The 15,805-nt window shown below is 45.3% G+C and overlaps 1 protein-coding gene across 1 annotated transcript; it reads left to right on the top strand.

The window, feature by feature from the left end:
- The first annotated feature begins 4,521 nt into the window (after positions 1-4,521).
- LOC141300417 (uncharacterized) lies at positions 4,522-11,421 on the top strand. Its single transcript, XM_073830695.1, is given in 2 exon segments — positions 4,522-5,294; positions 5,358-11,421. Coding segments are annotated over 2 exon segments (6,837 nt in total).
- Positions 11,422-15,805: the final 4,384 nt, after the last annotated feature.

The following is a 15,805-nucleotide window of genomic DNA, read 5'->3' on the forward strand; positions in this document are numbered from 1 at the left end:
GGCTCTGGCGACCCCGGCGGAGATGGAGGTCCGGAGGTACGCAGCGGAGCCGGAGTGACAGAGGATCGAGGCTGTGCCCACGGGAGGGAGGAGGTCCACAGAGCCGGCAGGACGGAGTGACGAGGCGCAACCGGAGGAGTAGAGTCCAGAGGCGAAGGTGGGGTGACGACTGACCGGGGCGGAGCCGGAGAGACGATGGAGCCCGGAGGAGCTGTTGGGCCGACGGCCGACAACGGAGACGAGGGAGCACAGAGCCGGGGTGGAGCCGCAGGGTCGGAGGACCGAGGTGGAGTCCAGGACTCTGAGACTGGAGGTGATGGTGAGGGATCCTTCAGTCTGAACACCGATGGAGACTGGCAGTCCCACGGCCAGTCCTCTGCACCGAAGGTGGGATGTGGGTGAGCAGAGGGACTGTCAGGGGACAGAGGTGGCAGGACTGGAGCAGTAGGGAGGGTGGGTGGGAACAGTCCATGCATGAGCTCCGTGACCAGAACCGGGCAGACAGGAATCTCAGGACGACTGGATGTAACCAGCGGAGTCTCAGGAAAGCTGGGCGGAACCAGCGGAGGCTCTGGAATGCAGGGCTGAACCAGCGGATTGTCTGGAAGGCTGGGCGGAACCAGCGGAGTCTCTGGAAGGCGGGGCTGAACCAGCGGAGTCTCTGGAAGGCTGGGCGGAACCAGCGGGGTCTCTGGAAGGCAGGGCTGAATCAGCGGAGTGTCTGGAAGGCTGGGCGGAACCAGCGGAGTCTCTGGAAGGCAGGGCTGAACCAGCGGAGTCTCTGGAAGGCTGGGCGGAACCAGCGGAGTCTCTGGAAGGCAGGGCTGAACCAGCGGAGTCTCTGGAAGCCTGGGCGGAACCAGCGGAGTCTCTGGAAGGCTTGGCAGAACCAGCGGAGTCTCTGGAAGGCTTGGCAGAACCAGCGGAGTCTCTGGAAGACTGGGCGGAACCAGCGGAGTCTCTGGAAGGCAGGGCTGAACCAGCGGAGTGTCTGGAAGGCTGGGCGGAACCAGCGGAGTCTCTGGAAGGCTGTCTTGAGGAGCGGGCTCTGGACGACGCTCTTGAGGAGCGAGCTCTGGAGAACTGGACGACCCCAGCGGAGATTCAGGAGGGCTGGGCGTCTCCAGCGGAGACTCTGGAAGAGCAGGCTCTGAGCGAGCGGTCACTGGAGGGCGCTCTGGCGGCGCAGTCACTGGAGGGCGCTCTGGCGGCGCAGTCACTGGAGGGCGCTCTGGCGGCGCAGTCACTGGAGGGCGCTCTGGCGGCGCAGTCACTGGAGGGCGCTCTGGCGGCGCAGTCACTGGAGGGCGCTCTGGCGGCGCAGTCACTGGAGGCTCTGGAAGGGCGGCCTTCTTGCGCTGTGACTCCTCCAAAACACCCACAGTTAAAGGAGAGCCACATAGCAACAACGCATAGTCCATTACGTCCCTTAGTGGACATCTGAATTCCCCTCCTGGCAACATTGACTTGGTTGGCTCATTAAGTCCCCGGCGGAATAAGTCCTTCAGCCACACTTCATCATAAAAGGGTACTTGGAGAGAAAACTTACGGAACTGGAGTATATAATCCTCAATGGGGAGGTCTTCCTGTCGGAGGAGCAGAAGTTGGTCGACTGGGTCCATGTTGTGATGCTGGTGGTAAAACAAAGCCGCTGGATCCTGGTTTGGCTAAGTCTTCTGTCACAGGGAGGAGTCAGAGACGTGCGGATCCATTTGCAAGGCTTTATTAGAATGGTAAACAGGCAGGAGTAAACGCCAGAAAACAGGAACAACGTAGGTAATCCGGGAAACAGTTCAATACTCCAGCAGTGGTCGCAATGGCAGGCAGCAGGAATCAATAACGGGGTACACAGTCCAGAGTCATACACAAATAATCCAACAATGGCAGGCAGCAGGAATCAACAACGGGGTACACAGTCCAGAGTCATACACAGGCAATCCAATCCAGAGAAACACGCTTAGAATAATGACCATGGGAACAATTTTAGACTTAGCAAGGTGGCTGTGTGTGTGAGTGGCTTAAATGCAGTCAGTAAATGTGAAACAGGTGTTTGCAGCAATCAGATCAGTGGGAAATAAGGACCAGGTGAATGCAGAGATTAGTGCAGTGGCTTATGGGGATTGCAGTCCATGAAGTGTGGTGCAAGAGTTCATGTTGACAGGGAAGACCAGATACGTTACAAGGGCCATTACTTTTTACGCTTTACATGTTACCCTTGGGAGATATCATCAGGAAACATGGTGTTAGCTTTCATTGTTACGCTGATGATACTCAGCTCTATATTTCTTCGCAGCCCGGCAAAACATATCCATTCGAAAAACTAACAGAATGCATAGCTGATATTAAAAACTGGATGGCGAATAACTTCTTACTGTTAAATTCTGAAAAAACAGAGGTATTAATTATTGGACCTAAAACCTCCACAAGTAATGACCTAAAACACAGTCTAATACTAGATGGCTGCTCTGTAAATTCGTCGTCATCAGTTAGGAACCTAGGCGTCCTATTCGATAGCAATCTCTCCTTTGAAAGCCACATTTATAGCATCTGCAAAACCGCATTTTTCCATATTAAAAATATATCGAAATTACGACCTATGCTATCAATGTCAAATGCTGAAACATTAATTCATGCGTTCATGACCTCAAGGATAGATTATTGTAATGCTTTATTGGGTGGTTGTTCTGCACGCTTAATAAACAAACTCCAGCTGGTCCAAAATGCAGCAGCTAGAGTTCTTACTAGAACCAGAAAGTATGAGCATATTAGCCCGGTTCTGTCAGCACTGCATTGGCTCCCTATTAAACATCGTATAGATTTTAAAATCTTGCTAATTACTTATAAAGGCCTCAATGGTTTAGCTCCTCAGTACTTGAACGAGCTCCTATCGTATTATAGTCCTTCACGTCCGCTGCGTTCTCAAAATTCTGGCAATTTGATAATACCTAGAATATCAAAATCAACTGCCGGCGGCAGATCATTTTCTTATCTAGCGCCTAAACTCTGAAACAACCTACCTAACACTGTTCGGGAGGCAGACACACTCTGTCAGTTTAAATCTAGATTAAAGACACATCTCTTTAACCTGGCTTACACATTAAACATTAACACATTCTTATAATTCAAATCCGTTAAAGGATTGTTAGGCTGCATTAATTAGGTCAACCGGAACCGAAAACACCTTCCATAACACCTGATGCACTCGTTGCATCTGTAGAAAATACTTTTATGAAAATGCTTTTAAATTTGTGTTTTGGATGTTCTGTGCTTATGAGAAGACGAAACGTTCTATGCTTATGAAAAGACAAAGTGTACACTATGTAACAGAATCTGTTTAGTAAAATGTGTGTGTGTATATGCGAACTCTCTCTGAGAAACCTTTGTTTACAGGCACGTAGGAGAAAAGAAGCCCTGCAAAAGTAGTAGCAATTTGAAGGTCACTTTAGACTAGACTTTTGGTCACTCTAAGAAAAAGAATGGGATGGGGCTGTATTTTCTTCTCTGTGCAGGAACGGGTTGGCGATATCAGGCCCTGATTGGAGGAGAATGGTTGAACGATATCAGGAGGAGAGGCCTGCAGAATCAAGAATATAAATGCATATTTTAGTTTTGTGAGACATTTCTGGACTGCCCAGAATGTCATATTTGATATTGGCTGTTCTGAAATCCTGAGCTCAGAAGAAGCTGATCTGATTCTACATTAAACTTTGCATTATTTTTACTTACTTTAACTGTTGTAAGCGTCTATTCATTGGCGAATCCAAGAGCACGGGGAGCAAAAGGCATTTTCCTTCAATTGGAGGGGGCACCCGGATTCGCCACGACGCTGACGGGCGTTGGGGAACGGTCCAGTCTCAACCTCTCTGCAGAGCATCTAAAACAAGGTAAGCAGTCACCTTTTTCATAAAAGTACTGCGAAATTGGAATTATCCAAATTTTAAGGTTGAGAGTGGATTGAACACCAATGTAAAAGCAATTTTATACAAAAAGAATCAGATCAGTTTAAAAGGATATCGTAAAAGGTTAAAAGGTAGTTGTAAAATCCTGGCAAGGTTAGGATTGAGTTGACCAGGCTTGGTTAAAGTAATTTTATAAAAACTCATAAGAAATCCTGTAAAATCCCGGCGTGGTTAACGTGCAAAAGTGTCTGTGTACTGAACGATCTCTGAAAGTGTGTGTGAGTGTGAACTACTCCGTATCTGGGAGGTTGGAGTGCTGCGCACCTTCTCTGGACCGTCACTTAAGTGTGACCTGGTAGGAACGGACGCAGCATTCTTACGGCTCAGAGAGGGGGGAAAATTGATGAGCCCTATGATAAAGGGACTGTATGAAAGAAAATAAAATTTGAAAGTGAATGTATGAATGGAGAGATCCTAATTAGCAGATGGTGTTAGAACTGATATTTCCTACTAGTAGAAAAAGAGTTAAGAACGTTCCTAGGTGGTGGGTTTGTAGACTATTAGGGCATAGAGAGGACTGTGAGAAGTGTGATCCATTAAAAGAAACAAAACCTTTAATAAAATGAGTACATATAAGGGAGTGTGGGATGCCATCTGTAGCCAGATGATGCATCAAGCTGAACCAAAAGACAGAAAGAAACTAGAAAAACAGCTTGAGGGAGTCTGGTGTCATTTAGCAGGCCTTCATGGGTGGAATGAGAAAACTAAAAATGAAGGTAAAATGTTACAAGCAATTTTGAATGAAGAGAAAAGGGCAGAAACTGAGCTAAAGAGATTACAGAAAGAAAAAGATGCAGTCAGTGTGTGGAAGAAAAGAAAAGTATGTAGGGAAATAGAAAAAGCAGAAAGCAATCTGAGAAAATGGAGTAGAGTAGCCTCAGCAATGGTAACCAGGGTTAAATGCACCACATGGGCAGAACAGAAAGAGGGCCCTCCAACAGCTGGCATAGAAAGACCACCACCATATGTAGAAAAGAGCAGTACCACTTCAGCATCTGCTCCTATGCAAATGCCTGTGTATGTTGTAAAAAGTGGAGAAGTAGCCACAACCACCAAGCAGGCAAATAAAGACAACAAATTCATCATAGAAGGGGGCTTAATAGAAGTAGAAGAGAGTGAGGCAGATAGAGATTTGCGACTGCTGGAAAAGATGGAAACTGATCAAAAAATAGAGCAGGTCATTAAAGCTCAAGTTGAGAAACAATTAGATAAAAACTTGAGAAAAGTCAAGGCTGAATTAGAAAAGACCAGACAGGAGGTATCTGAACTAGAGATAGATCTAGAAAACACTTCTAGGGGGCACCATGGGGAAGAGGAAGATGTAGGAAATAAAGGGTCAGTAATGGGTGAGAGACCAATGAGCTTAGCATCAGACAGGTCTTCAGACCACAAGAGCAGGACAAGCAGTAGAAATGGTGGAGACAGGGAACAAGTCATAGTAACAGGTGTTAATTTGGAAGTGGGCTACCCAGACAGAGTTGACGAAGAAAGCTTGGTGGGGGGAATAGGGGGGCAAGAAGACAATGTTTTAGACACATGCTCAAATGGAGGAGCCTGTAACTGGCCTCCTGCTAGAGTAGAGACTAGAGTACCACAAGGGGCCACTGCATTAGCACAACTAGGACAGCTGAGAACAGCGCCAGCCTCCCAATATCCATTGATTAGGGCTCCAGGAGGTTTCAGACAAGAGTATAAGCCCTGGGGGCACTCTGACATGAACTCTGTATTAAGCAAACTCCCAGAAATAACCAAAGGGGGACAGAGATGGTTGACCAAGGTTGTAACACTGACCCATGGGGTTGATTTGGCACTGGGGGATTTAAGGGCACTATGGGGAAACATTTTGACCAAAACACAGGTAGAACAACTAGAATCAGAAGCAGGAATCTTGAAAGAGGGAAATGACAGGCCTCTGCTTGCACATCTTACTGATGTAGGAACTGCAATGAGAAAGTTGTACCCAACACCAAAACTGACCTACCAGAGTATAAAATTTAAAATACAGCCAGGGGAATCTGCTTCAGCATATTTGCATAGGTGTGAGGCTGAATGGGAGGACAGAACTGGGGAAAGTCCTGATGCTAGAGAAATATGTAAAGAATTTTACAGACAGGCTGTGGTAAAAGGGGTTCCAGCCAGTGCTGTGGCTGCAATAGAAAATAGTCCAGACATGAGTGGGGGAGATGGAGAAACTTGGGTTAGACATTTTATACACCATGTGGATAGAGCTGTAGAAAAACAAGGAAGAGAAGAGTCTGAAATAGAAAAATTAAAAACCCAGCTGTTAAAAATGCAAATAGAGACAGAGAAAGACAAAAATAAAAAGAAACCCAAAGACACCTTGCAGCTACCAGTTATGACAGTGCCAGGAGCATCTGATAGTGCCAGACCACCAGTGTACAATGTCCACCCAGTTACTGGACAAATTAATAGCCAACATGGGTTCCCTGACTACCCATATGACCCAATGCCAGATTGGCCACCTCCTGCCACATATGGTAGGGAGGTCACGGGTGTTTTAGCACGACCAAGAGACCAGGGGTGTTTTAGTTGTGGAGCACAAGATCACTGGAGGCGTGATTGCCCACATAATGCCAGAGGGCAAAGGGGACAACCTCCTGCACGGGGACGGGCTCCTGGGAGAGGAGGGCCTCAAGGGGGAAGAGGTAGAGGTGTTCCCAGGCAAAATGGCCCATGGCCTGGCAACCAACAGGTGCCCAGACAAAGCCCAGTCTGGGGCCAGCCAGATCATGCGAACTATTGACGAGACCCACAGAGAACCAGTGAAGGGGCCCTGGCTGAACCCCTTCTTACAATACTGGTAGATGACCAGCCAGTACAGGCCCTGGTGGACACTGGGGCCACTTTCTCCACTATCCAGAGAGAGATGGTGGAGGACAACTCACTGTCTACACAATGTGAAGAAGTGAGGGGGTTCTCTGGGGAAACTGAGAAATGGCCACTTACAAAACCACTAAAAATCAAAGTGGCAGGGCAAACCATATTGCATCCATTTCTGTGCTCTGCAAATGTTCCCTCTGCTCTTTTGGGTCGTGACTTACTGATAAAATTAGGAGTTAAAATCCTCTGTAGCCCGGTAGGCATAATAGTCATATTTCCAAATGGGTTGAAGACGAATTGTTCTTTTAATCAACAGACTGACCTGGCTAAGGGGCAATGGGTGGTACAGGCGACCAGAAAAATAACAGCAAACATTTATTGGTTAAGACTCACGGTGGGCACACAGCTACTAGAGCTGCTGTATCACTGGCAGGGGTGGATTAGCTCCTTGTATAGTTTCGAAGCACCCTCGGACCCCTGGCACTGTACATTGTATTGTGACACCAGTGAGGATGAAATATATGAACAAGAATTCAATGAACTAAAAGGAAAAATCACTGAAGTAAGCTGTACTAACCTATACGTAGGACCAGAAGGGGTAGCTGCTGAAGTAGTGTTGACCGAAGAACAAGAGGGGTATTTTGAAATGGGGGAATCCTCCTACCCTCATGTATCCCTCTGGGTAAGCCCATATCACGAAGCAAAGGCTTTAGGCCCTATGGTTAGGAGATTGAGAAAAGTGACAGATTGGGAAAATTTGTACAATGGGTGGGAATTTTCAAAATGTACAGAAAGCTACAGGCTAGGGATAGAAACAACAGATGAGGCAGTATACCAAGCAGAGCGAGTCTGTAGGACTGAGATAGTGACACGAGAAAATGGGGAGGGAGCAGATGCAATGCTGGAGGAAATGCCTGCTAGCCTATGGTCAATAGGTCCTGGGGATGTGGGAAAATGGGACACCACCCCAGTAACATTTGAAATTGACAGCCCAGAAATAGTAAACATCAGACAGTATAAGATCAGCTATGAGGCCAGTGAAGGGATAGGAGAGACAATTTCTAGTCTGGAACAGGCAGGAGTGTTGTGCAAGACAGTATCTGACTGGAACACCCCAATACTGCCAGTTTTGAAAAAGACCACAGGTAAATATCGTATGGTACATGACCTCAGAAAAATTAATTAAATAGTCACTACCCCTACTCTGCCTACCCCAAACCCATACACCATCCTGGCAAAATTGACCCCAAGCCACACCCATTTCTCGTGTATAGACTTGGCCAATGCATTTTTCTGTATACCACTAGCCAGCAATTGCAAAGAAATTTTTGCATTTAGCTACAAAGGAGAAAAATACACTTACAACCGCTTGCCACAAGGGTTTGTTCTAAGTCCTGGCCTTTTCAACCAGAAACTTAGGGATTTACTGGACTCTTGCCATCTGCATGACACGTCCATACTGGTCCAGTACGTTGATGATTTTTTGATTGCTTCTTGCTCCAATGAAATGTGTTTGACAGATACAAGAAGGGTGCTACAGTTGTTAGCCAAAACTGGGTTGAAGGTCAGCAAGGAAAAAATCCAGGTAAGCAGACCAGAAGTAACTTTTCTGGGAAGGATAGTAGGGAGAGCTGGCACTGGACTGTCTGACGAGACCAGGCAAGCAATTCTATCACACCCAAAGCCCACTAAGGTAAAAGACATGCTGTCATTTCTAGGGTTGGTGGGGTACAGTAGGCAGTACATCCCTGACTACTCAGAAAGAACTACAATTTTGAGGTCATTGGCAAAAGAAGTAGGGCTGAAGAACAGTGGAAGTCAGTTGAAATGGACAACAGAGGCAGAACAAACATTCATCACATTAAAAACTGACCTAGCTGAGGCTGCTGCATTACAGACACCAAATCACCAGTTGCCATTTTATTTAGATGTCAGCACTACTGACTCTACTGTAAGTGGTATATTGTACCAAAAGCAACACCAGCAGAGAAGGGTTTTGAGCTATGTAAGTGCACCGCTGGACAAGGTGGAACAAAAACAACCACCTTGTGCAAGATATGCTGCGGGATTGGCCAAAATGGTAGAGAAAACAGAACACATAGTCATGGGCCATCCCTTGCACATACTTTCCACTCATTCAGTGGTGGCTTTTATAACCTCTTCTGCCTTCACCTTCTCAGCACAGAGACAAAACAAACTGATAAGAATTTTGACTGCACCTCACATTGTACATGAACACAAGGGGGTCAACATGGCAGATTTGATAGGGGAAGGTGAACCTCATGAATGTGCCCCCAGGACAGAAAAGGAAGAACAGGTGAGGGAGGGAATGAGCACTATCCCTCTGACAGACCCAGACATGGTCCTGTTTTGTGATGGCTGTTGTTTCAGGACAGAAATGGGCACCCTGTCAGCTAGTTATGCAATAGTAGAACAGAAAGGCCTTGAATACACAGTAGTTGAAACAAAATTACTGTCAGAACGCCCCTCAGCTCAGAGAGCTGAACTTTTGGCATTGGTAGGGGCTCTGAATTTGGCAAAAGACAAACGTGTAAATATATACTCGGACTCTGCGTATGCTGTAGGGGCAGCAACTGTGGAATTACCAGGGTGGGCCAGGGTAGGTTTTGTGACATCTACAGGCAAGCCTATCAAGCATGCAACAGAAGCAGCAGCCTTGCTTGAAGCTATTATGCAACCCAGAGAACTAGCTATCATTAAATGTGCTGCTCACACCAAAGGCCAGGACTCAGTGTCAAAGGGAAATGATGCTGCAGATCAGGCAGCCAAACAGAGGGCAGGGTATAAACCATTACAAATGCTGGTAACCCCCACTGATGAGCTAGGAGACTTGGCAGAACATTTAACAACTGACTACTTGCGTAATGAACAATCCACAGCTGCACCTGAGGAGAAAACAGTGTGGCAGGAAAAGGGTGGGAAGAAAAGTAAGGATAGGGACGTATGGGAGGGACCAGATGGTAGGATAGCATTACCAGCATCAGTGGCTAGAAAAGTACTACAAGAAGCACATTCAGTGGCTCATAGTAATGAAAGAGACATGACCAGACGAGTTAAACAATGGTGGCATCCATTCATGCCACACATGGTCAGTGAAGTAATATCATCATGCCAAGTGTGTGCTGCTTTTAATGTACGTCCAACTACCAAACCAGAGGCTGGACACTTCCCAACAGACAAGGGACCAGGCCACACTGTGGTGATAGACTTCACTGACATGATCACCCCAGTACATAAGAAAAGGTACCTGCTGGTAATGGTGGACCAGTACAGTGGCTGGCCTGAGGCATTCCCATGTGCAAAAGAGGATGCCATGTCAGTAATTAAATGCCTTGTAAATCAATACATTCCACGGCATGGTTTCCCAAAAACAGTTAGATCAGACAATGGCTCTCACTTCAAAAATGAGCACCTTGCTGCAGTGGAAGCAGCCCTAGGCCTCAAACACAAATATGGGGCAGTCTACCATCCTCAGAGCCAAGGGAAAGTTGAAAGACTGAATTTGACCTTAAAAAACAAATTGGCAAAAATCTGTGCAACTACAAACCTGAATTGGGTTGATGCCTTGCCCATGGCTCTGATGTCGGTCAGATGTTCTATTAACAGGTCAACTGGTTTCACTCCATTTGAATTGACCACAGGCAGGCAATTCCCAGGTCCATGGGCTGTGTTTAGCACTGACTGGACGCTGGATGAACCACGCCAATACCATGACAAAGTAAGTGCTGTGATTAACATGTTCTGTCCACAGAAATCCTGGCCTAGTGAGCAGACCACTGGCACTGTACAACCGGCCTCTACAGACCTGTGGGTGAGATTAAAACAACTTAAACGAAAATGGTCTACTCCTAGGTGGTCAGAACCACTGAGAGTTACTGCTCGTACCTCTCACTGTGTACAACTAGCAGGTAAAAGAAATACTTGGTATCATTTGTCTGCATGTATGTTCTGTCCCCCACCAGCCAGGTCCCTGGAAGACACACGAGTTGACCTTTTTGAAGGTCAAAGAGAGGGTGAAGAGGAAGCCCGAAGTGCAGAGAGGGACCCAGGTGAAAACCAACCAGATCCTCCAAGACAAGGAACAGAGACATCCATTTGTCCACCAACAGAGACAGAAACAGACAAAACATTACAAACAGAAACAAACACACACACCCAACTTGTTCAAACACACACACACCCTATATTGATCAGACACGGAGATCTGCTAGAGGTACCTGAACACATACCCATTGCACATTGCATCAGTGCTGACTATGCATTAGGAGCAGGGGTTGCTAGACAAATTCGTGAAAGATATGGTACAGAGGCACTAGAGAAAACAATTGGTCAGTCTGGCCAGTGTGTGAAAACAACACACGGTAAAAAGGTGATTTATCATTTAATCACAAAGTGGTGGTGCAGGGACCTGCCCACATATGAAGACTTAGAGAAGAGTTTAGAAGATCTAAAACTGCAGTGCCTAAAAGACAAAGTGAAAACATTAGCAGTCCCCAAACTAGGGTGTGGCCTTGATAAATTACAGTTTGAAACTGTACAGAATATCCTAGAGAGGGTGTTCAAAAACGGGGAGATTCAAATAGTGGTGGTGGTAAAATGAACAACACAAAGATGAATAGAATAGTGGGATGTTGGGTATTGAGCTTGACAATAATCATAGGGGTAATAATATGGGGATTGATGGGGCAAAACACACAGAAAGGGAAAAGGAGTGTGTTGACAGGAGGTGGGGCTGGGGTGAAATTGACACTGGTAAGGGAGAAAGGGAAGGATGGCCTGTGGGAATTTGATCTGTGTCAAGTGATAGATTGTGGGGGTGATGCACTGGGATGGAGAGGGTATGATGTCTATGGCTGCCTGTGGCCAACAACAGGAACAAAACCAACTGGGCCATGGTGTCACACATGGCACGATGTTAATTGGATGACCAAGCCAGGGTACACTAAAAAGATGTTAACCAATAGCCCACTAACTAGCCAGAATAGTATTCAGAACAGACTTAAACTATTTAGAGGATACCAACATAGCTGGGGGAGCTGGAAAAACACGCTGATAATGTCACTGAAAGATGGTCCTGACAGCTCTGAAACTTTCATTACACTAGGGGTAGATGTGTCAGGGACAGATCCATTGGGTTTAATTAAAATTTTAGTCCAAGAGCCAGAAGTAACACCAGCCCCCATAATTGTTGATTTAAGGAAAAAAGAAACAGTATTGAAAAGCACGGATTATAGCAACTTGACCCCTTTAGATGTAATGACCCTAGAAACTGGTTATCATGAGTCCAACCTCTGGTTAGAATGGGTTCATGAAGCATCCACAAATTTAGGTTTTGAAGGATGTTTAGCATGTGCAGCTGGGAGACCTCAATTGAATACTGAGCCTGCCCCATTGTATGTAAACGATCAATGGGGATACGATTGCATCCTACGATTAACAAAACAACAAAATCCAGCCAATTGCTCATCTTTAAGTAAATTGTACCCTGTTACAGGTAATGGGTCATCACTAGGGGTTCCCTTGATTAGAAGAAAAGGGAACTACACATGTTTTAATTTCACTTCCACTGGCAAATCTAAAACATTGGTGGGCTCTTTTCAGAGAAATTGGTGCGAAATTACAGTAGCTGATGGACATAAGAAAATAGGGCGGTGGGCAAGAGAGGGACTTTATTTTGCATGTGGGGAAAAGATTGCATTGACTAGGATAGAACCAACAATGGAAGGACTGTGTGCCATGGTAAGAGTAGCAGTACCCATGATAATGGTAGGAAACAGGCCAAGAACAGGAAACAACAAGAGAAAGAAAAGGTCTATGCATAGTGATTTTGACCTTACTAGAAATAGTCCTACTTACATAGATTCTATTGGGGTCCCCAGAGGTGTTCCTGCTGAGTACAAATTGGCTGACCAAGTGGCTGCAGGATTTGAAAATATCCCTGTGATATCTGCTCTGTTTCCTATAACCCCCAACAAAAATGTAGATAGAATCAATTACATTCACTATAACGTGCAAAGGCTGTCAAATTTAACTAGGGATGCTGTAGAAGGGTTGAGAGAACAATTGGCTGCCACTTCTCTGATGACCATACAAAATAGGTTGGCACTGGACATGTTGTTAACTGAGAAGGGAGGACTGTGTGCAATGTTTAAAGACACCTGCTGCACAATTATTCCAAATAACACAGCACCTGATGGATCTGTATCTAGGGCATTGGAAGGGTTAAAGGAGTTATCAAACGAGATGAAAGCTAACTCAGGGGTGGACAATGCAGTGACAAGGTGGATGGAGGATGTGTTTGGGGCATGGAAAGAGGTGATGGTATCTATTTTGACCTCTGCAGGGATATTTTTGGGAATACTGGTGACCTGTGGATGTTGTTGTATACCTTGTATGAGGAGTTTGATTAACAGGTTGATAGTGACAGCAATTGAGAAGAAAGACAGTCCACCCCCCTATCAGATGCCACTGTTGGCTGCTCCAAGAGAGGAAGAGGATGAGGGTGAGGAGCTGGTGGAAATATTGGAGGAGTTGTGATCTCTTTGAGATCAAGAGAGGGAATTGTAGAAAATACTTTTATGAAAATGCTTTTAAATTTGTGTTTTGGATGTTCTGTGCTTATGAGAAGACGAAACGTTCTATGCTTATGAAAAGACAAAGTGTACACTATGTAACAGAATCTGTTTAGTAAAATGTGTGTGTGTATATGCGAACTCTCTCTGAGAAACCTTTGTTTACAGGCACGTAGGAGAAAAGAAGCCCTGCAAAAGTAGTAGCAATTTGAAGGTCACTTTAGACTAGACTTTTGGTCACTCTAAGAAAAAGAATGGGATGGGGCTGTATTTTCTTCTCTGTGCAGGAACGGGTTGGCGATATCAGGCCCTGATTGGAGGAGAATGGTTGAACGATATCAGGAGGAGAGGCCTGCAGAATCAAGAATATAAATGCATATTTTAGTTTTGTGAGACATTTCTGGACTGCCCAGAATGTCATATTTGATATTGGCTGTTCTGAAATCCTGAGCTCAGAAGAAGCTGATCTGATTCTACATTAAACTTTGCATTATTTTTACTTACTTTAACTGTTGTAAGCGTCTATTCATTGGCGAATCCAAGAGCACGGGGAGCAAAAGGCATTTTCCTTCACATCGTAAAAAGAATGGCATCTACGCTAATATTAGTCTGTTTCATTCTTATTCCGAGGTCACCGTAGCCACCAGACCCAGCCTGTATCCAGATCAGATGGTCACTCCAGTCCCCCGGATCCAGTCCGTACCCAGCTTAGATCGTGGATCACCACCTAGAGATGACTTCAATAGCCGTGGATGTCAACCAGATGAGCTCCAAGGCGGATCATCAATGAAGACCTTGCCAACCTTGACGGCCATCGGCACTACACCACAGGATCCTGATGAGTTCTCTACAATCAGACATTGGTACAAACTGTTGTTTGGTCTGGCCAGAGGAGAACTGGTCCCCCGACTGAGCCTGGTTTCTCCCAAGGTTTTTTTCTCCATTTCTGTCACCTGTGGAGTTTTGGTTCCTTGCCGCTGTCGCCTCTGGCTTGCTTAGTTGGGGACATTTTCCAGCGATATCGTATACTATTTGAACTGAACTGACGATGATATCACTGAATTCATTGATGAACTGCCTTTAACTGAAAATTGATTGTTACAATAATGCGTTACTTACACACTATTGTGCTGTTTAAATACTGTGCAGTTGCTTTGACACAATCTGTATTGTAAAAGGCGCTATATAAATAAAGGTGACTTGACTTGACTTGACAACCAGAGGATCGAGAGACTTTGGGGGGATCTTTTGCGGGGTATGACTAATGTTTACCACCAGCTTTTCTCCTTTCTTGAGGATGAAGGAGTAATTGATTGTAGCAATGAGCTTCACATGTGGGCATTACATCATGTTTACCTCCCTGGATAAACAGAGACCTGGAGGTTTTCAGGCTGCTGGACACCACACACCATATCAACTTTTTGTCAGGGGTTCTCCTGATAGGCAAACACAGCCACTCACTGCCATGACAGAGATATTTGGACACAGTCATGGACCCATCAAGATGGTGCAGCTGCTGCACTTCCTGATCTCAGTTGGCGGGAGGTTGTAACGGTTCCTGCTAACCAATTCAGGCGCACACAGGCAACAACTACAGGATGTAGACATTCTTGAAGGACCTGTTGGTAGTCCAGCTATTGATATCCTGCAAACTGTAATTACCATTCTTGAACAGGAGCTTTTCGCCATTCCTGCTATTGTGTCTTCTGGGCTTAATATATCTGTTGTTTTAATCCATCTCCTTTGTCCACTTTAGACCGCTTCTGTCCTGTTTTTTTCAAGGGGAGGGTTTATGCAATACGAGGGCTTTTTCAAAAACAGTACATGTACATTTACATTTAGTCATTAAGCTGATGCTTTTATCCAAAGCGACTTACAAGTGAGGTTCACAAAGAAGCAGGCAGTGCAAGAGGAAACAAAGCATACATAGGTGGTTAATTTCACTAGGACAAGTATTATTGCATAGTATGCACAGATTAGCGCAAATAAGGAATTTTTTAAAAGGAAAGAATTAGGAGGTAAGGACATATTTCTTTATTTTGTTCAAATGGGCAAAATAAGAGCATACAATGTACATATGAATGCATACAGAGATCAGCATTTTTCTTACAGCTGCCAGACCACACAGAACACTTTGAGTGTGTGTTAGAAATCTGGAATGGTGAGAAAGCATAGTTCTTGGTATGTTTTTGTCTTTAAAACTAAATTTTAGGTGTTAGCCAGCAAAGTTTAAATCCTGTCAGACTAAGAATGCTCATGCATTATGTCTGAAGGCAGAGAACAGGCGTCTCTTGTGGCTGTTTGAACACATTCAACTACATGAGTGCCAACACTATGAATATTTTTGTTACAGACTTAACACAATATAAACCTTATAACATAGACGATAAATATTTTTAAAAACAGATAAGG

This window comes from Garra rufa, chromosome 24 (genome assembly GCF_049309525.1).
Source record: "Garra rufa chromosome 24, GarRuf1.0, whole genome shotgun sequence".
NCBI lineage: Eukaryota > Metazoa > Chordata > Actinopteri > Cypriniformes > Cyprinidae > Garra > Garra rufa.